Source organism: Littorina saxatilis, linkage group LG1, assembly GCF_037325665.1.
Source record: "Littorina saxatilis isolate snail1 linkage group LG1, US_GU_Lsax_2.0, whole genome shotgun sequence".
Classification (NCBI taxonomy): domain Eukaryota; kingdom Metazoa; phylum Mollusca; class Gastropoda; order Littorinimorpha; family Littorinidae; genus Littorina; species Littorina saxatilis.
Window position 1 is genome coordinate 23,224,421 of NC_090245.1, and position 21,305 is coordinate 23,245,725.

The following is a 21,305-nucleotide window of genomic DNA, read 5'->3' on the forward strand; positions in this document are numbered from 1 at the left end:
ACACACACACACACACACACACACACACACACACACACATACTCGTCTACCTACATCTGTGGGGTACTTTTGCCCTGCCCTAAAATCACTACCACTGTGAGGTACTTGATAATTACCACTTATTTCGAACAGTTGGGCTTAAATGTCTGAAATGGTTTCTTTTACTGACAAATGAGATGCTGTGGGTCTGGATAAAAGCAATATTAATGTAATAGCTTCTGAAAAAATTTGCAAGTATTACACCATCATAATGGGGTATTATGCATAATGAATATTCATGAGCTGACAGGAAGTACCTCACAAAGTGTGTGTGTGTATTTTATTATTAGCTGTTGCTTTGAACCTTTGTGCTGGTGATGTCATGTGCTAGAAATGTCATAATATATTAATAATGTAATATGTTGATTGCTTTTGGTCCTGTGTCATCCGTTACACGTGTACACACACTAAATATGCTTTTTTGTGTGAATTTGCTCCTAAAAGTAAAAAAATATGTTTTATGTTACTGTGTCAAATATAATCATCTTTGGAGTAAAAATACTGCGTTTTCTGTAAAATTTCAAAAAATCATGTAGTATAATAATAATAATTAATAATAATATAACCATGGTCACACAAGTTTTTAATTTAAATTTTATTAATCTTAAATTAGCGAGGCTCTAAACTAAATTTTATTAATTTTAACTATAGAAATGTCTGATGAAATGTGATCAGAAATGATATGGTAAACTGGTACATGTATTGAATTCTTGATTTTGGAAGGAAGAATGAGTTGTGGATGAATGTGCTGTGTGTCTGTAGTGTAGTGTTGTGTATGAGTGTACTGTGTGCCTATAGTGTAGTACTGTCTATTAGTGTACATGTACTGTGTGCCTGTAGTGGAGTGTTGTGTATGGTGTAGGGGAGGGTGGGGCAGGTAGGGTCAAAAAAATCCTTTTTCACTCTCATTCAAAGATTAACCAGTGAAAACATTTCAAACAACTTTTTAAGAAAACTTTAATCCTTTTGCAATACAATAATTCAACATTCGAAAATAAATCGTTCTAATCATGAGAGATAAACGATAAATAAAAAGGTCACCAAAAATACCCAACCTGCCCCACCACGGGGCAGGTTGGGTACCCCTGTGGGGAAGGTTGGGTCAACTTGAGAAAAACAGCTATTATCCTGCCAAAATAAAGGTAAATTAATAAATTGACTAGCTGAACGATACCACAATTAACCTGTGTACATAATTGAGATATGAAAACAACCAACCAAACAAAGAAGAACAAGAAAATTGCCAATAGTAACAACTTACCAAAAACAAACACGAAGCAAAAAATAATATTAAAAAACATCAATGGAAAATAACATAACTTCGCATGTCTGTGCGTGTTGTTATTAAAAACATAACTGAAATAAGAGGTCAGGGTTGAATACAAATGGTGCCGTTGCTGTTGCAATAAACAAAACCTGTCATTCTGTAACACAAACAATATTTATAACTCATACACATGAAATACACGCACCCATCAACACACAATCGCGCGCGTACATACAAACAAATTCACCTATGATTCATATTTCATGCAATAACAAATTTATCCTACATACGTGAGAGAGACACTCGTGAGATAATAATCGTTCAAATCACACGTGTGTATATCATGTAAATGAGGTCATGTCAAGCAAGTCTGGCAGGGACCTGTTTTTCCACTGCTTACAGGGCTGAATATTGGCGGTCGCCCGATCGCCCCCGGCGGGTTCAAATCGCGTCGGGCGGGTTCGAAATTCTGCTGAAATCGCCCGCCGTGCGGGTTCAAATTTCGCTGAAGCACAAAGTCGTCTGTCACTTCTCTACTGCCCACTCATCCCCCCCCCCCCCCCCCCCCCCCCCACTTTGAGAAGGACTCAGGACTACCACCAATCAAGGCCAGACACAGTGGCTAGACAGCTACCCCTCTCCGCCTCACTTGACCGTGTCACCACCCCTCCAGTGCCACGAGCCGCTGGCGATTGCATCAGCAGTCAAAATAGCTACTACCCCCCCTCCCTCCCCCCTCTTTGCGCTATTCACTTCAACCCCTCTCTTATCTTATTCTGCGCTGACCAATCCTTCAGAGACTTTCCTCTCATATAAAAACTCGGTCATTGACCCCGGGTAAGAAGGTCAGTGTCTGGACAGGCAGCTGTGTTCAGATTGCAAGTACCGATCATTGACCCAGGTCTCAAGGCCAACCAGCTTTTACAATGCCTCGACTGCAGGACATTTTCAGTTAAATACACGTAAGTAAAATATGTAGGATAAACAGAATACTACATGGCTTTCGCTCGCAGTTCAATATTAAATTAAAAAAACTCGTGTAAATCTGGTACGACACAGCAAGCCATGTAGTATTCTCTATATGTAAAGAAGGGGCAGGTTGGGTAATGACGGGGCAGGTCGAGTCACTGACCCAACCTGCCCATACCCTACCTGCCCCGCACAGGGTGCACAAAGAAATCGGTCTGTTACGTTTCGATTCAATTTAAATACGAATTTAAACAGCACAATTCACTTCTAAAATGAATCAGGTGTGTATACTAAAGATATCATCCATGAGCACCCTGTTAATTCACGTATAGAACAAAAAGTATGAGAGTCAAAAAAGTCACTTACTGTCAAATTTCATGGTGAAACCACCGGATCCATACTTGCACATCACTACCATTCAAACAAATTGGCGATAGGGACGCACTGGGACATTCAAAAACATAGATCGGAAACGAAACGGGAATATCTTTTCAACATGTGTCACAAAACTATGCACGAATATAATGTTCCAAAGCATATGCCCGTAACGCTTACTTCCAATTGGTTGACTAAAATAGGAAGGTTGCGATTTTGAGTCGGGTATGGGGTTTAAGGGTGTGGAGTTGAAACATTCAATATTTTTCTCGTAGTACACACACAAGAAATGTGCATGGAAAAAGATGAAGAGAGCTGTTCGAAAACCATTTTGTCCGTGAAAAACTAAAAACATATATACCAGGACGGTGTCAAGATCAAGAAAAAACAATTTTTGCGAGCACCTGACCGATATTGCGTAAAAACAACCAACCCTGGATCTGAAATTAACGATGTCTAAAGGCATTCAAAATTTAGGTTACAACTTCTTTGAAGAAGAAGAACCAGGGCTGGGCATCGGTAGCTAGGCATGGGACAAGCATCAGTGAACGGGTCTCTCTCTCTAAAAGGGAACAACAGTGGTTAAGGAGCGAAAAACAGGGGAAAGCTATAGCGAAAAGCAGGTAAACAAAGAGGTCATAAACGTTTTTATACAAAGTAGGAAAACAAAATGAATGAACATGACACAATTTTGACATGGTCCTGTCAAAATCGCTGACGCGGCTGTCGGAAAAAAGTTGACAGTAGCACATGTAGATTTCACAAAATTCACAGCCACGAGCAGCAGAGCGGAGCTACCTGTCCGCCATGTTTTCTCCTTTGCCGCTTCAAAGTCTGTAAGCAAAATCCTGGCAGCTTCACCACTCCTGCGACGATTGAACATGATGATGTTCGACAGTGAAACCTTAGCAAGAGCATGCCATGCTGCAACTGTTGGCTCTGACCTCAGGGTGTTCAAGCACCGTTCCCTTTCCTCCGCCATATATTTTGTCACTTTCTTCATGTCTTCCGTCAGTGGCAGAACATGTGGCTTGTTGTTTTGCTTTGAGGCCAATGTTGAGAGGGCAGCAGATGAGATGTGTTCTTTCCAGTCAGAATCGCATAGATCCACGAAGTCCGCAGACACTTGCTGCAGTTCACTGTTTCCCTCTATGAGTGCTTGACTTCTCAGAATTGTCGCACACTTCTTGAGAGAATGCCCAATCTTAAGGGCCAGTGATGGATTTTCATAAACATGTGTGAGTGAATCATACCCACAGAGTTTTTTGACAGCAGAAATCACCACAAGGAACTTGTCGGGACGAATACAAGATTGAAGTGCTGTGATTGTAGAGTCCTCTTCTCTGGCTACCAACAAGAACCGGGCAAGCTCTCTGATTTTTTGCCGCATGAATTGTCGTCTGTGCTGCAAGTGGCCATGTTTCTGATACAGTTTTTCGCCGAACTTCACAATGAGGTGATCTCTTTTAGCAACAAAAGTGAAGCCATCAGAATGCATGCCATCAAAAATGTTTTCCTTCTAGCCTCCGCTGCACTCCATGTTGGATGGAAGCAAAGATTCAGCTCTGGATATGACGTTTCTTCCGTTTTTTGAAGTTTTCCGGAATTTGCAGCGTTGTTGGTGCCGCCACAGTTCGTTTCTTACAAAGAAGCCCAGGCAAAATTCACAGGGGATGTAGCACAGAGGGTTCACTTTTTCTGAGGGTGATCGCCAGGGTATTAGTTTACCCTTGTTTTTTTTAAGAACGCGACAGTTGTAATAATAGTTACCAAGGTTCCGCACTCTTTCCAGCAGAAAACGCCTTTCTGCTGAGTTCTTGGGGTTAGACAAAATTTCCACTATTTCAGGTTCCTTCTTATGTTTCGAAAACTGGTGTTTAGCGAGGTTGGTGCTTGGGGAGTTACAGAACTTGCACCAGTTCTCTTTATCGTACACTCTTTTGCCATTTGTATTTGCGGCAATATGGATTCTTATGCCGCTTGGTCGAGTATTGGTCGACGATGAAGGTTTAGATGCTGGCTGGGATGAAGATTTACTCCCGCTTGGTCGAGTGATGCTTCTGGACGATGAAGAAGAGGGTGGCTGTGATGAGGTGTAGAGACCTGCAGCTTTTAGAGATTCAGATGGAATACCTGGTGACCACCTTGCACCTGTTCACACACACACACAAGAACGCATACTTTTATTTTTTTATTCACAACTTACTGAATTTTTTTTAGCTAGAGTCAGAAATATTATTACATATTGCTTATAGCCCAGCAGACAGACAAACTAAAAACAGAGTTCGGAATTGGTGAAACCAAAATGGTCCCACCGCTCGATCACATCTCCGACAATGGCCGATGTCAAAGGTCAGTTTGCCGTGGACCAATAGAATGTACATGGCATAGGCATGTGCAGTCAATCAGTGTAACATTACACATGATTACCCCCACCCCCACACCGTTCATGTTAACTTTATTACTTGCTCAAATTGCTGTCAACATACCTCAGTCTTTAATTACAATGGAATACAACAAAAAATTCCATAACAAAACAAAAACACTTATCAAAGAAAACTTACCTCTTTTTTAGAAACTACATGATTGTTATCCACATGTAATCCTTATTCAACCTTTTTAACGTAATACGAATGCTAATAAAAAAAGGATGAGACTAACTAACCATCAGATTTACGTAGAAAGGGAAAGATGATGGACTCATCGGATTCACTGGTGGTCCCTGGCACTCCACATGGTGCTGTGGCGTCATTGTTGCTCGAGTCAGTGTCATCTTCTGAGCCGGGAAGATAGTCATCGTCCGAGTCGCTGTAAGAAGACCACTCTGGAAACAAACAGATTTAATTAGGCCAAAGAAAAAAACAAGAGCAAAGCTCATACGACTCACATGCATGACCTTGACCTCAATATGACCTTGACTTTCAAGTGACCTTGAAGGTCAAGGTCAAACAACAACATGGCAAATTACACTAAGAACACATTTTTTTGCAACTTTTGCAAATTTTTCCTACCTAAATACACATGACCTTCACCCAAGGTCAAGGTCACCCAAGACAAGACTGTTAATTTTAACAACCAGAAGCACAACAGTGTTTAGTATGAGTTTCTACCAAGAGACAAGGTCAATTTTAGTGGTTCACAGACCTGTTTTGGTCACAATTCAGAGCGGTCAAAGTGACCTTGACCTTGAAGATACGTAACCAAAAGTGTATCAGTATGAAAGAATAACATGTGCCTCACCCAATTAGGAAAGTTTGGAAGAGTTAACTTCCATAGTTAAGGGTCAAGGTCACTTTAAAATATGCATACAATCCAAATTTGAAGGACCCCTGTGACCTTGATCTTGCAGCAAGATCAACCAAACTTATATCAAAAGATAGGGCTTACTTTGATCTATAAACCACGTATAGGTGAGGTAGCCATTATCAATAGCTTGGGAGAAAATTGGGAAAATGTGAAAAATAGCTGTTTTTGAGACAACATTTATGGCCCCTGTGACCTTGACCTTGATGCAAGGTCAAGTTACCATGTATGTTTTTTGAGGCCTTGTCACCATGCACCATCATGCCACATTTGGTGCTGATAGGCCTAATAGTGTCTGAGAAAATTCCAACGTTTAAGTTTTCGGACGGACGGACGGACGGCCGGCCGCCCGGACGACTAGGGTGAGTACATAGACTCACTTTGCTTCGCATGTGAGTCAAAAATACATGTTAAGGTTGTTAAGATACTCTGATCAGAATTCAGGACAACTTGATAAAAACTTGGTATGAATGTAGGTTACACATAGGGATCAATGGAAATGGAAAAGGTGGGGATAGTGTGCACCCCTTCTTCATAAATTTTAGATACCCCATAGACCCAGTGAATGGATACACACACTACCTGCTAACGTAAGGTAGATGAACGCACACACACACAGTTTAATATTTTTCACACAATCATATGAAAGTGTGCACCACTTCATTTTTGCTTCTTTGCCCAGTAGTGTTCTCTTTCAGATATGGCTGACAATGAAGGAAACATAAATTGAAGTTGAAAAAGACGCACAGATTTGTCAGAGCTAACACAATGACTACCTCACAATGTGTGTGTACCACCACAACCTTGGCTTTGGATTAAATACACACATTACCCCACAATGATGTTAAGATGCATGGACACACACACATATGATTAAAAAGCGCTGGTCATCTAAAAACTTTAAAAAAAATGCATATCAGACACTGATCAGAATTCAGGACAATTTGATAAAACTTGGTATGAATGTAGGTTACACATAGGGATCAATGGAAATTGAAAAGGTGGGGATAGTGTGCACCCCTTCTTCATAAATTTTAGATACCCCATAGACCCAGTGAATAGATACACACACTACCTGCTAACGTAAGGTAGATGAACGCACACACACACAGTTTAATATTTTTCACACAATCATATGAAAGTGTGCACCGCTTCATTTTTGCTTCTTTGCCCAGTAGTGTTCTCTTTCAGATATGGTTGACAATGAAGGAAACATAAATTGAAGTTGAAAAAGGCGCACAGATTTGTCAGAGCTAACACAATGACTACCTCACAATGTGTGTGTACCACCACAACCTTGGCTTTGGATTAAATATACACATTACCCCACAATGATGTTAAGATGCATGGACACACACACATATGATTAAAAAGCGCTGGTCATCTAAAAAACTTTAAAAAAAATGCACATCAGACACTGATCAGAATTCAGGACAATTTGATAAAACTTGGTATGAATGTAGGTTACACATAGGGATCAATGGAAATGGAAAAGGTGGGGATAGTGTGCACCCCTTCTTCATAAATTTTAGATACCCCATAGACCCAGTGAATAGATACACACACTACCTGCTAACGTAAGGTAGATGAACGCACACACACACAGTTTAATATTTTTCACACAATCATATGAAAGTGTGCACCGCTTCATTTTTGCTTCTTTGCCCAGTAGTGTTCTCTTTCAGATATGGTTGACAATGAAGGAAACATAAATTGAAGTTGAAAAAGACGCACAGATTTGTCAGAGCTAACACAATGACTACCTCTCAATGTGTGTGTACCACCACAACCTTGGCTTTGGATTAAATACACACATTACCCCACAATGATGTTAAGATGCATGGACACACACACATATGATTAAAAAGCGCTGGTCATCTAAAAACTTTAAAAAAATGCACATCAGACACTTACAAAACACTTTTCAGTCAGGTAAGACCAAAGGACATTACACTCAATGAACTAATGTGTTTCTGAGAGTTCAATGACCCATCAATTCAAAGCAAATAATTATACTAGGTACCAGCAGTGCTATCAGCAGCAGTGCGGGAAAGGCAAAACTTGAGTGAAATATGGCACTTTTCAACTTACTCTGCTTCAGCAATTACTAACCAAATTTTAAAAAAAATGGTATCAAAATAAAGATCATTTTTTCAATCTTTTATTAATGTGTCTTGTTTTGTCAAATATGAGTGTGTGAGAGAGAAATTTAATTCCAAACTTGACCACGGTCGGCAAATCCCTCGGTGGCTGACGCTCCTTTTCTCGCGTTGCTTTGAACCACGATCTACAGCTGTTGGGGAAATTCTTTTCTCCTTGACCCCACAACCTTCAAATTAGCATATAATTACCATATTTTGGTTCATCTCTTCCTGTAGATTGTTTTCGTATAAGTTTTATTCCCAAAGAATGGATGGAAAATTTTGAACTTTTAGTTCAAAACTATTGCTTGTTTTTAAACCTTTGTATCTCACAAACCGTACAAAATACACTGCAAGTCTTATAGTGCGCTGGAAAGCTTGTTTTCTGCTGAAAACAGTGATATACGAAACTAAGAGGTCAGGTCAATGGGAGCCAATCGCAAGCCGGGAAAGCCGACCTTCACATTCAAACCACACACATGTTCGCATGTCAACAATGGCGAATCGAGGTTCAAATGCTGCGATTGAGAACAGTACAGATTACCCTTGGCTCAACGCATTCAGGCCTTTCATCGGTAAATATTGTTTTGTTTTGTTGTATTAAAGTTATCTAAAGAAGCTTAGGCCTATATTTTGTTTCTCTTGTCTGTATCTTCGTGTAGATTGTAAATGAGTTGTTCTCCCCTCTTGGTTACCAAAACCAGGAAAGTGGAACCAATGTTCAATTGTCTGGAGTTGTCTGTTTTTAGTTATTTTTCAAGAGCTCCGATGTTGCAGATTATGGAAAGCTTTTCAAAATAGCAGTACCTGGCATGGATCTTCACAAATGTGGGATTAAAGTGCACTACTCGCCCACCGATGACAGCGTTACACTGTGACACCTTTCTGTTATTATGGTTAAAATGCCTTTTGTTCTTGAAACAAACTATACCTGTTGTTGAAGTCCTTGATAAACAATGTTCATTAGACATATAGGAAATAAAAAAGCGATTAAGGTTTTGGGTGTGGGGCGAGGCGTTTACTGTGACACCGTAACGCTGTTAAAGAGAGGTGCTGACAATACCATAGACACAGTTAAGACAAGGACCAGCATTCCCTTAACACCACAGCATGTTTGCTAATGACCCTTGCACTATAGCACAGCATGTAGAACATTATTTTGCTGCTTGGGTTTTGACTACAGTTAATTGTAGATAATTAACAACAGTTTTGGCGTCACACTGAGATTAATGGTACGTTAGCAACTAATCATCAATCTAACTTTCTTTCATTTAGTTTCACAACAGGCTACATAATTATTCTCAGAATGCAAGTTCTTTATTATATTTACTAATTTAGTGACAATGAGTTCGATTGGAAGTGTGTTAATCGCTTTTCTCAGTGTACGAAGACATTGCGTTTCATGTAACACCACAGGCTCTTTGACTCGATGTCATGTATTCTTTAATCTTCATAGATATTCTACATGCCAAATGTGTGAAACTAAGTCGAACAAACGCTGAGCAATGGGACTGGAACATGTATTAATATAAAGTAGAAATAAAGTACATTTACTGACCAAACTTTGAAAGTTGCGCGGACCTCGCGAACCTCCTTGAAAATTATACACGTGCGTTTCCGGTAAAAAAACCATCCCATAATATTGTGACACCACGTGTTGTTTCTTCTTCACGTGACTAGTTTCGATTTGAATTTGCTCAAAACGTCACAGAAATGTGTGTTCTTCACGAGTCAGTTCCGGTGTTGATAAAATGTTGACCTAGATTTTTGTCCAAGTTTGTGTAAATCGCGTTTGAAAATTGCTAACATGTTGCGTTTCATATGTGACGCTGAAATGAAATACCCGTACAGGATATTTATTACACGCTTGAGCATTCCATTTACAAATTGATACTGATATCCAAAGCATGGCAAGTTCATTTGCATGTCTGCTGACAACATTTGTCGTCTGCTAAACCAAACAAAATGCGTCCGTGTTCGAGAGGTTGGCTGTGACACCATGGGCAACGCACGTTAGCAAAAGTTTGTGGTCGCCGTTTATCGATTACACAAAGCAAAATCACTTAATTTGAGTTTGAATCTTTCTATGAAGCTATTATCTGTGGCTGAATGTTATAATCGTTCAACGGGCACCATTCAATTTTCAACAAGCAAGCTTGGAAAGTGAGTGGGGTCGCCATTCCCATTTTCGGACGCCATTTTGAGGGGTTTTTCGTTAGAATTTTTTAATTTGCTAATATAATTTTCCAATTTGGGGCAGTGGGTTGCTCATGGTGGTTCTTTCACAATCGACAAACACAACACATAGTTAAAACTTGTCAAAACATATGCTTCTGCAGAGTTATTGCTGTTTTCACATACCACACCTCACAGTCACCAACTAGGGAGAACAACTCAAATCAAAGTGGTGAAGTGGACCGGTCTGAAATTGTACTGTGTTTCGCTCATACGCTACTGGTGTCGAAGCTTTTTATTTTTCTTGCTGTCTTTCCTGTTGACTTTATGTACTTTGGTTGATACTTTGAACTTATTTGATAGTATTTTTGTCATTATTGTAACAGGATGGCACATTTAAGCGTAGATATTGACTGTTGTGTACGAAAGTGTTAGACCGGAAGTAAGGCGTCGAAGGTTTCAAAGAATAACTCAGTCAGGTTTCGTTTTCTACTATTTGGCTTTTTTCGTGTTGTAGCCTGAAAGAAATAATTCTTTACGTGAAAAGTGCACCTTGTTTACACGCAATTGCTTCTCAGATATAGTTTTAGAAGTGCAAAAGTCCACATTTAAGTGCTCTCTCTCTCTCTCTTTTAAAAAAAAATTTTTAGAGCAAAAGTGAAGTAACTATTATCATAGAGTTCAAAACAAAACACAGATGAGACAAACCATTTGATTTAAAGATGTCAATTTACTCATGAGTTTTGTTTTTATTTTATTCAGAAGATGACAACTTTGATCGACTAAGCAGATGGATGTCAAGCGCAGGACGAGGAAGAAAAGTTGCCCTCCCCAAGCATCAAGTCCTTACAAATCGTCTCCTCATCCAACTTGATCAGTTGCGGCTTCAGCTTGGGAAATCATGGGAGGATATGGAGACTCTGTTTTCTTCCATCTGTGACAACAGTCTTCTTCTTCATACAACCCTGAAGGAAGAGGTCAGGCGTGCAAACAAACAAGCTGCTGAAGTCCACTCTAGTGAAGGTGATATTGTTGCATTTGTGTATGCTGATGTGGGCGAGGAAATTAATACCAGAAACATTGGGCCCTTCTTGCAGAAGTTGTGACTTACAAGACGCCATCTTCTGTCTCCTGACTCTCTGTGTGACCTGCCCAGCCCTACAGAACTAGTGACAAATGGGACACTAATTGACTTACTCATGTTCCAGAAAGACGAGAGGCATACTTTGTGCAGGCAGTGGTTTACACATGTTGGACTTAACATTTCAGACTTGTCTGACAAGCAGCTTAGAGCAAGACTCGACAAAGTACGCAAACCATATGACACTTTCTCTAAAAGTCTGCACAGAGGCAACAACGAGGCGAAGCTGAAAGACTATTTATTTCAACAGCAGTCTCATTTTCCCCTGGTATCTGCGATGCCTACTGTCCCGTCTGTTGTGCCTTGTGCAATAGAGAATGCACCTGCAACACCCCCAGCTGACCATCCAACCGGAGATGAATTGACTCATCTAAAGATTGCATCAAGTGGCAGGCAGTTAGCTGCACTACGCAGGAGCAATGAAGAGCTCAGTGGGAGTCTGTTGGAAGCAAAGAACCGAGAGATGATTTACAAGGACCTTCTCAAAGAGAAAACTCAAAGCGTAACCATCTTGCAGGCAGACTTGACAAAACTTCAAGGCAAAGCTGAACGTAGTGCATCTCACATAAAATGTGTGGAAACCCAGTTGTGCAGTGCCAAGGAGTACATCGGCAAAATTCGGCAAACAAACTTTTACAAGAGACTGAAAAGGCAGGAAACCAACTTAAAAAAGAGAGAAGAAAATCTGAAAGATCATGAGGATGGTGGGTGCATTCAAACAATTGAGCGTCTGAAGCACAAACTCAAGTTGTGTCAGACTGCTAATTCAAGTCTGAGAGCCAAATTGAACAGTGTGAAGGAGAAGCGACAACAAGACTTGGACAGACATAATCAGCTGACTGCTGATCTTCTTGAAGAAGCTGTAGTACATACTGTGAAGACAACAGAGGAGGGCCCCAGGAAGAAATTCACGCATGATGTCATCAAAACTACCATTGGACTCATTTCTTGTGGGGTTTCTGCAAAGAACAGTGGCCATGTCATCCAAACAGTTGCGCGCAATCTGTTCCACACCGATATCGACGACAAAGATGTACCATCTGAACGCACATCTCTGCGGTTTGCGGATCAAGGGCACTACCTGGCTAAATACCATGTTGCCGAGACTGTGCTTGACTCTGACAATTTTGATATTCATTTTGACGGAACAACACGGGACCACCGGAAATATGTGGGTCAACAAGTGACCACAAGTGCAGGGTCCCTCAGCTGTGGATTCACAGAGGTAGCTACAGAAGACGCCAAGACTCTTGTGGATGTTACCGTCAGTCTCCTCCAAGAAGTGGCGCAAGTCTACGACAAAGACGACACAGAACGCTGCTTCAAAGCAGCTCTGCAGAAGTGTTCAGGACTGATGTCTGACAGAGCCGCTCCAAACAAGCTCATGAAGAAAGACTTCAACGACCTCAGAAAGGCAACCCTGGGGACAGAGGAGGATCTCCAGTTCCTGTACTGCAACGCCCATTACTTGCTTGGACTTGGTGAGTAAACACATTTCACAGCTTTGTACATGTGTTTCACTGTATCAGTGTCTGTGTCTATTATAAAGGTTAACCTCTATGCAGAGTGTGCTGTAAATGTAATGTGTAAATGATACATTTTTAAGTCTGTATTTTAAACTGTGTGTTTGTTCTGTATTACTATCTAGTATCACTTTGTATCTCTACAATGTCAGCAAATGTGTGTGAATCACTGAATGCTGTATCTTATATTCTTAATTCTGACTGTTTCAGGCACAAGTGCAGAGAAGTCACTGAAAGAACTACAGACCGAGTGGGGGCAGCAGCGTATTGGCCGAGACAACGCAGCTCAGTTTGGACATTGGCAGGCAAAGGAGGCAGCAGCTGTTCGCTATGTGCGGATGGCCTGCGAGGTTCTAGGACCCAGGGGCGATGATCAATGTGGCTGCAGAGATGCATGGCTTGCATACTGTGAGATGACCAACAAGACGTCTACTGTGCCAAGCTTCAAATCTAACCGGTTTAACAGCATCTTTTATGGTGCAACAAAGCTGCTGGCACACCGTGACGACATCATAGAGTTCCTGTCAGATTACATGCCGAGCAGGAACCAGAAGCTGGAAAGTGTGTTGAAGGATGCCCAGAGTGAAGAGGTGAACGTTTTTGTTGCCACGCTTGCCATGGTCTACGAGAGGATCACAGGACCTTACTGGACTCTACTGTGTGCTGGGGAGACGAGCTATGCAGAGTTTTTCTTGCCTGTTGTGGAGCTGCACGCACAGCTGAGAGAGTGGAGAGATGACAGTGCCTCCATTTTCAGCCCCCATGTGCCATCACTCTTCAGTATCCAAGTACCAGACGCATCGTCACTTGCAGCACTCCTAGATCTGGATGAGGCGACACAACAGAAAGTGCAGCGTGCCTTCAGCCACTTCTGTGTCAACTTTGTTGCTGTCACTGAGCGACAGTTGGACGACTTCCTGCCTGGTGGCCGATACCATGCTGTTCAGGATCCACAAGTGTTGGAGCGGCTGCGGCATTCACACATCACCAACCTCTTGGGAGAAGCCTGCTTTGGGGATCTCGATATTTCCATTTACACGCACCGCAACTCCTCAGTCCACCACCACAGCACTCTGACCATGTTGAAACGGAACAAAACAATGAAGGCTTGGTTCAACCAGAAGTCCAATGAGGAACAAAGGCAACTTCTTCTGAATGCATCCAGTAGTGGTCCTGAAATGCGAAAGCGTCACCGAGAGAATGACAGAGAGGTGAAAGCCAGCAAAAGACAGAAGCTACAGCTTCAGCAGCAGCGGACAGAGGCAGATCGACAGAAGAAGGCAAGGGAGAAGGCAGATATTGCTCAAGAGATCCGTCAAGATGGGGGAGCCTGCAGCAGTGCTGGTGATGTCGACAGGCTGCTAGAACGAAAAGCTCTGCAAAGAGAAAAACTGGCTGCTCTGAAGACCCAGATTCGCTTTTTCCGGCATGTCCTGGGATTCAAGTCTGAGCTTCTGAAGCTCACACAGGACCTTCCAGGCCTGGAACAGTCTCTGAAGGAGTTCCTTGCGTCCCAGGACCCATTCCCAGAACACAGGGACAGGGTGGACAACAACCTTGATGAGGAAGACGAGCCATCAGAGTCCGACTCCTCTGCTTCAGAGCATGAGAACGACCAGCGAGTAGATAGCGACGGGTTTTCATTTGCCCAGACAGGTCAGACAGTGGCAGTGTTCTACGATGAAACATTTCATGTGGGCACTGTTACAAACATTCTAAGCGCAGATGAGGCAAAAGTAAACTTTTTAAAGAAGAGCTCTCTGGACAACAACAGATTTTCTTGGCCAGCCAAAGAAGACAGTGACACCGTCAGCAGTGTGTTTGTGTTTGCATGGGACTTTTTGTTAGAACCGATCTCCACAAATGCACGGATGTGGCATGTCCCAAACAGCACTCTCCAGGAACAATATAACTTGTATGTGGAGAAGTACTGTTGATAAGTAAAACCAGGCAGATCACAATCAGTGAGTAAGTGGATTTCTGTCATTTGTGATTCAGTTTCGTTACAGAAGGTCTTTACTTTTTTCTGATATTTTTAAGAATTAACTTTCAAAAGTGGTGTGTTCAATTTCCACAAAAGAGATGTATCCAAGAGTATGTTGCATTTTGTGACTGCTGTCAAAATTTGATGCATATTTGTCCAGTAGTTCAAAAGTTACAGGCAGTTAAAGTTTGCATATTTCAGGGTTCCTCCGATCTTCATTTCCGCCTGTCAAAATGGTGAAATTCCTGATTTTGGCTCCCTCATTGTGACTGAATGAAGACAACCACATGTCTGTAATTGAAGATTTCTTAAGTATATACTATTGAGAGTAGAAATCAGAAGAATTAATGTGTTTTGATGTCTTTTTGTTTGTTAAAAAAATTCCTAAACGTGCCCAATTATCAATTTTCTGCCATTTGCCACGCCCCCAAATAGCCTTTTTTTCAATATTGACAGCTTCAGTACAAGTGTATCTCTACATCCTATCCTATTTCATTGATATTTTTGTGTTCTGCAGGCACATGTTAGCAAGATAAACTTGTTTAAGATGGGCATTTACTTAGTACTCAAATGGTGTGTGACCTCAAAAATGGAGAAAATGTGAATACGCACCGCTTAACGCTAACTGTAAACTTTAAAAATCAGATATCTCAGGAAGTATTTGAGATAGAACCTTACTTTTTGTTTTGTTATTCTTGTTTTATACAGAAGAATAAGAACATCTCAAAACATTAGGAGATTTTTCAGACTCATTTTTTGACTGCCGGTACCTAATTATACATGGGTGAAACCTGGCAGCTGTTGTTGTATATATAGCTCTTTCAGAATATAAAAATGCCTGGGATCCTGAAAAGTTTCACACCTGATTATACAAAATAATATAGAAAAGATGAAGGCCTCACCTCTAGCAGGTTCAGCTGGTTGACGAAATCCTCGCCTTCCGTCGCTGGTCTTTGGCCTGGCACCCTGCCCTGGACTGCGTGAAGACTGAGGTGGGCATCCCTGGCGCCCAGGGAAGTCCCTTCTGTCGTTGCCACGGTGACCACCCCGGCCCCCACTGTCCTCTCGGTTCCTGTCGCAGTCACCGCCTGACCTCCAGCCGGTCTTGACAAAGCGGACCTCGTCCTCTCTCTCCTGGTTTCTCTCTCGCTGTCTGCCCTCTCGCTCTCGGTACCTTTTTTTTCCCTTATCTCTGTCTCTTCCTCCGTCTCTATCCCTTCCTGCGTCTATGTCTCTGTCTCTGTTCCTCCCCCTTCCTTCGTCTCTGCCCCGACCTCTGTCTCTTCCGCTGTCACTGTCCCCCTCCGAATCTCTATCTTTCCTCTCTTTGTCTGGGTCGTCCTCTCTGCTCCTGCTCTCTCTCGGGCTGCGGTCACGGTCTCTCTTCTCTCGCTCAAACTGATCTTGGTCACGGTCTCGTTCTTGGCCGGAAGACCTCTCCCTGTCTGTGCGAACGGGATCTCTGTCTCTGTTGTCGTCCCTGCTGCATCTGTCTCGCCCACTGTCTTTGTCTCGTTCCTTCTCTCTGCTCCTGTCTCTCTCCTTGTCCCTCTCCTTCTCTTCTTTCAGCTTATCCTCTCTGGGTGATCGTGACCTTCTTGCCCTCTCCTTGGACCTTGACCTGCATGACCTTTCGCTGCGGTCGCTGTCTCCAGGGGAGCAGCTCTGAGAGCGCCTCATCCTGCTGGACTCCGAGTCCCTGGACTTCTCATCCCTATCTCGGCCTGCAAATAAGAAAGAAAATACAATGAACATAGCACAATTGAGTTTTTCAAATTCACTTTGTCCCTTTCTGAGAATTTGCTTTACCCCTCTATCTGTTGATCCAGACATGGGATGATACAACGACACGTCTTATTCTACGATCGATAGACAAGGGGTTAACCTTCGCAATACCCGCTAAAAAACTTACGCGCAGTACCTCGTGGGTGCAAAACAACCCATGGTTTTTACATAGGCACTAACTTAATAGGCACTAAGGCCGTAGGACATTATGTACTAAATGAACTAATGTGTTTCTGAGAGTTCAAATACCCATCAATTCAAAGCAAATAATTATACATGGGTGAAACCTGGCAGCTGTTGTTGTATATATATATATAGCTCTTTCAGAATTTAATAATGCCTGGGAACCTGAAAAGTTTCACACCTGATTATACAAAAGAATACAGAAAAGATGAAGGCCTCACCTCCAGCAGATTCGGCTGACTGATGAAATCCTTGCCTCGTACCCTGCCCTAGACTGCGTGAAAGCTCAGGTGGGCGTCCCGGACGCGCATTGAAGCCAATGGTGTTGGTCCTATTGTCCGTTTTGTTCACCTCTTCCACTTGTACAATGCCGTCACTAGGAGTTTCTGCCACCACACAGAAAAAATGTTATGTGAAAACTTTTTTTTTTCAGGCAATTTTCACTGAATTTCAGGCAGCTATTCGTTGAAGGTTTACATTTTGTATTGTTTGTATGTTCGTCTTATTTGGGGCGAATACGGAAACCCTGTTATTGATATTTAATCTCTCACCTGTAGTCAAACGCTCCTTATTCATATATGTATATGAGGCCATCCACGATACTGGGCATGGCTTCCATGTAATTTACACAATGTTGTGTAATCACAGGTGTGATTTTGGAGAAAACACTTATTGGCTGTTAATAATGCCATTCTTTTATTATGCCCTTCTCATATATTGTAGCTTTATATGTGATCCAGTTCAAAGTTGTTTGCTATAAAATTGTTTTGGTGACAGAGAATCAACTTGGAAACCATGTAACCAACATCATGATCAGCACTTGCGTCAACAAAAACCCATTTTTCAGCCAAACTGTTTCAAGCATCTAAATTCCACTATCATATCATGTCCCAGCTGCCATAAACCCCAAACATCTGTGTACCAAATCAGTTTCCCAGTATCATGGACGGCCACATAATTATACAAACTTCCACATAAAGAAGAAATGCTCACAGTCACAGCGCTGTGAATGTAAAGTCTGAAATGTTTTTGTTCTTCTGAAATTTGTTTTGCGAAGCTTACCTGCTGTAGCTTTGAGCTGATTCAAAGCCAGCTTCAGAAGCATGCTGCCTCTGCTATTGGGGGGAAACTTCTGCGACATTTCAAACCTGAAAAAAACAAACCAGTACTGAGTACATGTACAACAGAAACAAACCAATTGAGCAACTAGTTCCTGAAGGGCTTCTGAAAGGGCCATTTCACTGGTAGACGTTTGCGAGGAGAAGGAAGAAGGAAAAGATAGAGAAGAAGAAGGAAAAGACGAAGACTGAACAGGGGGAGAAGAAGATAAAATGGAAGAAAGAGAAGAAGATGGAAGAAAAGGAAGAAGACAAGAAAAGAACAACTTTACAGGACGGGAACCCAGTTTCCGTGCAAACGCTATTTTCGGGTTGCAGTCTATTCTGCCAAGGATTTTGACGTCATTGGTGACGAAGTTTAACGCAGGAGTGGTCAGACGAGATCTGTGCCAAAAATCACGGACGATGCCGATCAACTGATAACGATTTTGTTTTCTTGAATCTCTCCGAGCGAAAATGGAGCATTTTTCCTAAGGCACTATTTTGAGAATCTTTGACAGCCTCACTTGCGATCCAGACGCACGTTTGAAAATCTTACATGTTGTCGTCTGCTACTGCATGATCTAAATGATTGGGAAAGTGCCTCATTTTGATTGAAAATCAGCTCAGTTTGTTAAGAAAAATCGTAACACCAGTAATACGTCTTATATCCGTGGACGGGCAACCCCGTGCGATAAAGTGACCAAATGAACGAAACCATTTGCGGATTCACCATTTGGGAATACGCGTTGCCTTTGCGACCGATACCTAAAACTTTTCAAACAAGAGCTATTGAACGGAAGAGTAAAGACGTGTTCGACTCTTCATGACATCAAGCAGGTCAAAAATCGGTAAATTAAATCGATTTTCTAATAAAAGTTTCAGTTGCACGGAAACAGGGGACGGTTTGAAGAAGTGGCCATTGTCACATGCTTCGTTCTTTCCCGTACATTTCTGCTTCTTGATCATGCCGAGTCTAAATTTTGGTCTCGTCCGTTTCTGTTTTGATTGAACTTAACAAGCCGCATATATTTTGAAAGGAAGCTTTTCAAGCTTCAATGAAAGGTGACGAAAACCCTTATTAGCACGGAAACCGGGTCTCCGAGTATAGATCTACAACAAACTTTTACAAAGTCGAGACAACAGAAGTCTTCTGAGAAGAATTTCAGCTGACGCCAAATATATGACCACTAACTGTCTACAGTGCCGACATGGTGAAACCATTCTGAAATTCTGAAAACTGTCTGGTGTACAAATAAAGGTTTGGCACAAACTTACCTCAATGAGTCTGCCGCAGTGAACAAAATACAAATGGCGTCACGCACATGCCTGAACTTGTCCACTTGCGCATGCGCCGAAGGACGTGATGTCACCATGACGTCACCTCATTATCTTCTCCAATAAAAACTGTGTGTGCAGCTGAAATCACCCACTGTGTGTGTGTGTAGGCACGGGTTCCCGGGCGTTACTATGGGGTATTGCAGATAATCATATAAAACGCATCACAATGATATTTGTAAGCGGTCTAAGGGGTTTGCCTTGTGGGGAATAGGAAAAAATACCCCATAAATTTTTGATACCCCTTAGGCCCGGTGAAAAGGTGTACACACTACCTCATAACGTAAGGTAGACAAACCCACACACACACACACACACACACACACACACACACACACACACACACACGCACACACACACACGCACGCACGCACACAAACACACACACACACACACTCAAACATGCACACAACGACGCCCATTTTCATAGAAACACAGTAACCCCCTCGTATAAGCGGGAATGAAAGAGTGGTGGCCAATGACACAGATCAACAAACAAAAGTCAAAGCTGGCAACTCAGGTTAACTTGTATTCAGGGAAATTTGCACGAAATGCATGCAGAAGATACGACTTTTCCCTCTATTTTCTCTCTTTTGGAGCGTCAGCTCGGTTTGACATGAAAAACTGAAGAAAAGCCCTGCCTTTTTGCACTGAGAAACTGTGGAAGTAGCGTGTTTACTACTGGGTCTGGCTGTAGTACATTTACCCTCATTTACTTCCTCGTTAGCTTCCAAAGTAAACTCTTTTTTCGTCCCATGCATGCGAAAGTGAGGATGTACTTCCGATGTCACTCAAAACTTTAGAAGTAGTCGCAAAATACCCTGAGTTACTTCCTTGCTTTGCTTCGAGGTAAACCCTTTTTCCGGCCCATGCATACGAAAGTGAGGCAAGTACTTCCGATGTCACTCAAAACTTCGGGAGTTGTCGCGAACTTCCCCCATAAGCATACGGGCCCTGTTGTCAACTCAAAAGTGTCGAGTGCATTGTTACTTAGACCGGCACGGTTGGCCTAGTGGTAAGGCGTCCGCCCCGTTATCGGGAGGTCGTGGGTTCGAACCCCGGCCGGGTCATACCTAAGACTTTAAAATTGGCAATCTAGTGGCTGCTCCGCCTGGCGTCTGGCATTATGGGGTTAGTGCTAGGACTGGTTGGTCCGGTGTCAGAATAATGTGACTGGGTGAGACATGAAGCCTGTGCTGCGACTTCTGTCTTGTGTGTGGCGCACGTTATATGTCAAAGCAGCACCGCCCTGATATGGCCCTTCGTGGTCGGCTGGGCGTTAAACAAACAAACAAAAAAAATTGTTACTTAGACTTAGAGCAAAAGTACAATGATCCCAGAAAAAAGAGGCCGGATATAAAAGCAATAATCTAGGAGGCATCAGTATCCACGCCCACCCGTATCCCTTTGGAAGGGTCTATTGTCTGCCAGCAAACTGCAACAACGTTATTTACACACTCAAAAAATCTCCAAGTAAAATCGTTCACGTAGGAGAGAGAGAGGGAGAGAGAGAGAGAGAGAGAGAGAGAGAGAGAGAGAGAGAGAGAGAGAGAGAGAGAGAGAGACTAGTCTAAAATTGCTAAAGTATAAGCAAGTAAAGAAAACTACTGCTACATGATTAAAATAAAATGAAAGTAAGAACATATCATCAATTTACATAAATGAAAAATGTAAGTTCATTTGACATGAGTTAAGAATTATAGAGTAGATTGCACTGACGCAACAAAGCTGTACTGAATGCCATGCCCATTGACATACACTGCATTCGAAAAAATCAGTGTATATAAAAATAATAATACATTGTTAAAAAGCACCGGTTGTTGGTTTTAACAACCATTCTAGCGACAACAGATGTTTATTTAGACTTCATGAGATAAGACGTATATCTGGTCTTAAAAACGTTTGTGCTGCTAGTTTGCCGTATGATTGTCGGACGAAGAGTGTTCCAGAGACTGCTACCTGAATAGACTAAACTAGATTTGAAT

The 21,305-nt window shown here is 42.1% G+C and overlaps 3 protein-coding genes across 3 annotated transcripts in view; 1 reads left to right on the top strand and 2 right to left on the bottom strand.

Moving 5' to 3' along the window:
- The window catches only part of LOC138950331 (GTP-binding protein RAD-like), a 12,181-nt gene extending 9,497 nt beyond the window's left edge, over positions 1 to 2,684 (bottom strand). The window contains exon 1 of the mRNA XM_070322085.1: positions 2,642 to 2,684. Coding sequence (XP_070178186.1) covers positions 2,642 to 2,684 — 43 coding nt within the window. The remainder of the gene's footprint in view (positions 1 to 2,641) is intronic.
- On the bottom strand, positions 979 to 19,647 carry LOC138965128 (uncharacterized protein DDB_G0284459-like). Its single transcript, XM_070337254.1, has 6 exons — positions 19,261 to 19,647; positions 17,948 to 18,033; positions 17,107 to 17,271; positions 15,820 to 16,641; positions 5,316 to 5,474; positions 979 to 4,801 (listed from the first exon to the last, which is right to left on the bottom strand). Exons 1-6 carry the CDS (start codon positions 19,356 to 19,358, stop codon positions 4,170 to 4,172), a joined length of 1,962 nt encoding a protein of 653 aa, XP_070193355.1. The 5' UTR covers positions 19,359 to 19,647; the 3' UTR covers positions 979 to 4,169.
- LOC138965119 (uncharacterized) lies at positions 10,531 to 15,770 on the top strand. Its single transcript, XM_070337249.1, has 2 exons — positions 10,531 to 12,891; positions 13,144 to 15,770. Exons 1-2 carry the CDS (start codon positions 11,469 to 11,471, stop codon positions 14,868 to 14,870), a joined length of 3,150 nt encoding a protein of 1,049 aa, XP_070193350.1. The 5' UTR covers positions 10,531 to 11,468; the 3' UTR covers positions 14,871 to 15,770.
- Positions 19,648 to 21,305: the final 1,658 nt, after the last annotated feature.

Bases quoted from the DNA above. Each gene is read 5' to 3' on its own strand.
- LOC138965119 (XM_070337249.1), top strand. From the start codon at position 11,469: ATGTTCCAGAAAGACGAGAGGCATACTTTGTGCAGGCAGTGGTTTACA. The intron at 12,892-13,143 runs GTGAGTAAACAC...TGACTGTTTCAG, and splicing joins CCATTACTTGCTTGGACTTG to GCACAAGTGCAGAGAAGTCA.
- LOC138965128 (XM_070337254.1), bottom strand. From the start codon at position 19,358: ATGGTGACATCACGTCCTTCGGCGCATGCGCAAGTGGACAAGTTCAGG. The intron at 17,272-17,947 runs GTAAGCTTCGCA...GTGTGGTGGCAG, and splicing joins TCAGCTCAAAGCTACAGCAG to AAACTCCTAGTGACGGCATT. The intron at 4,802-5,315 runs GTTAGTTAGTCT...GTGTGTGAACAG, and splicing joins CTTTCTACGTAAATCTGATG to GTGCAAGGTGGTCACCAGGT.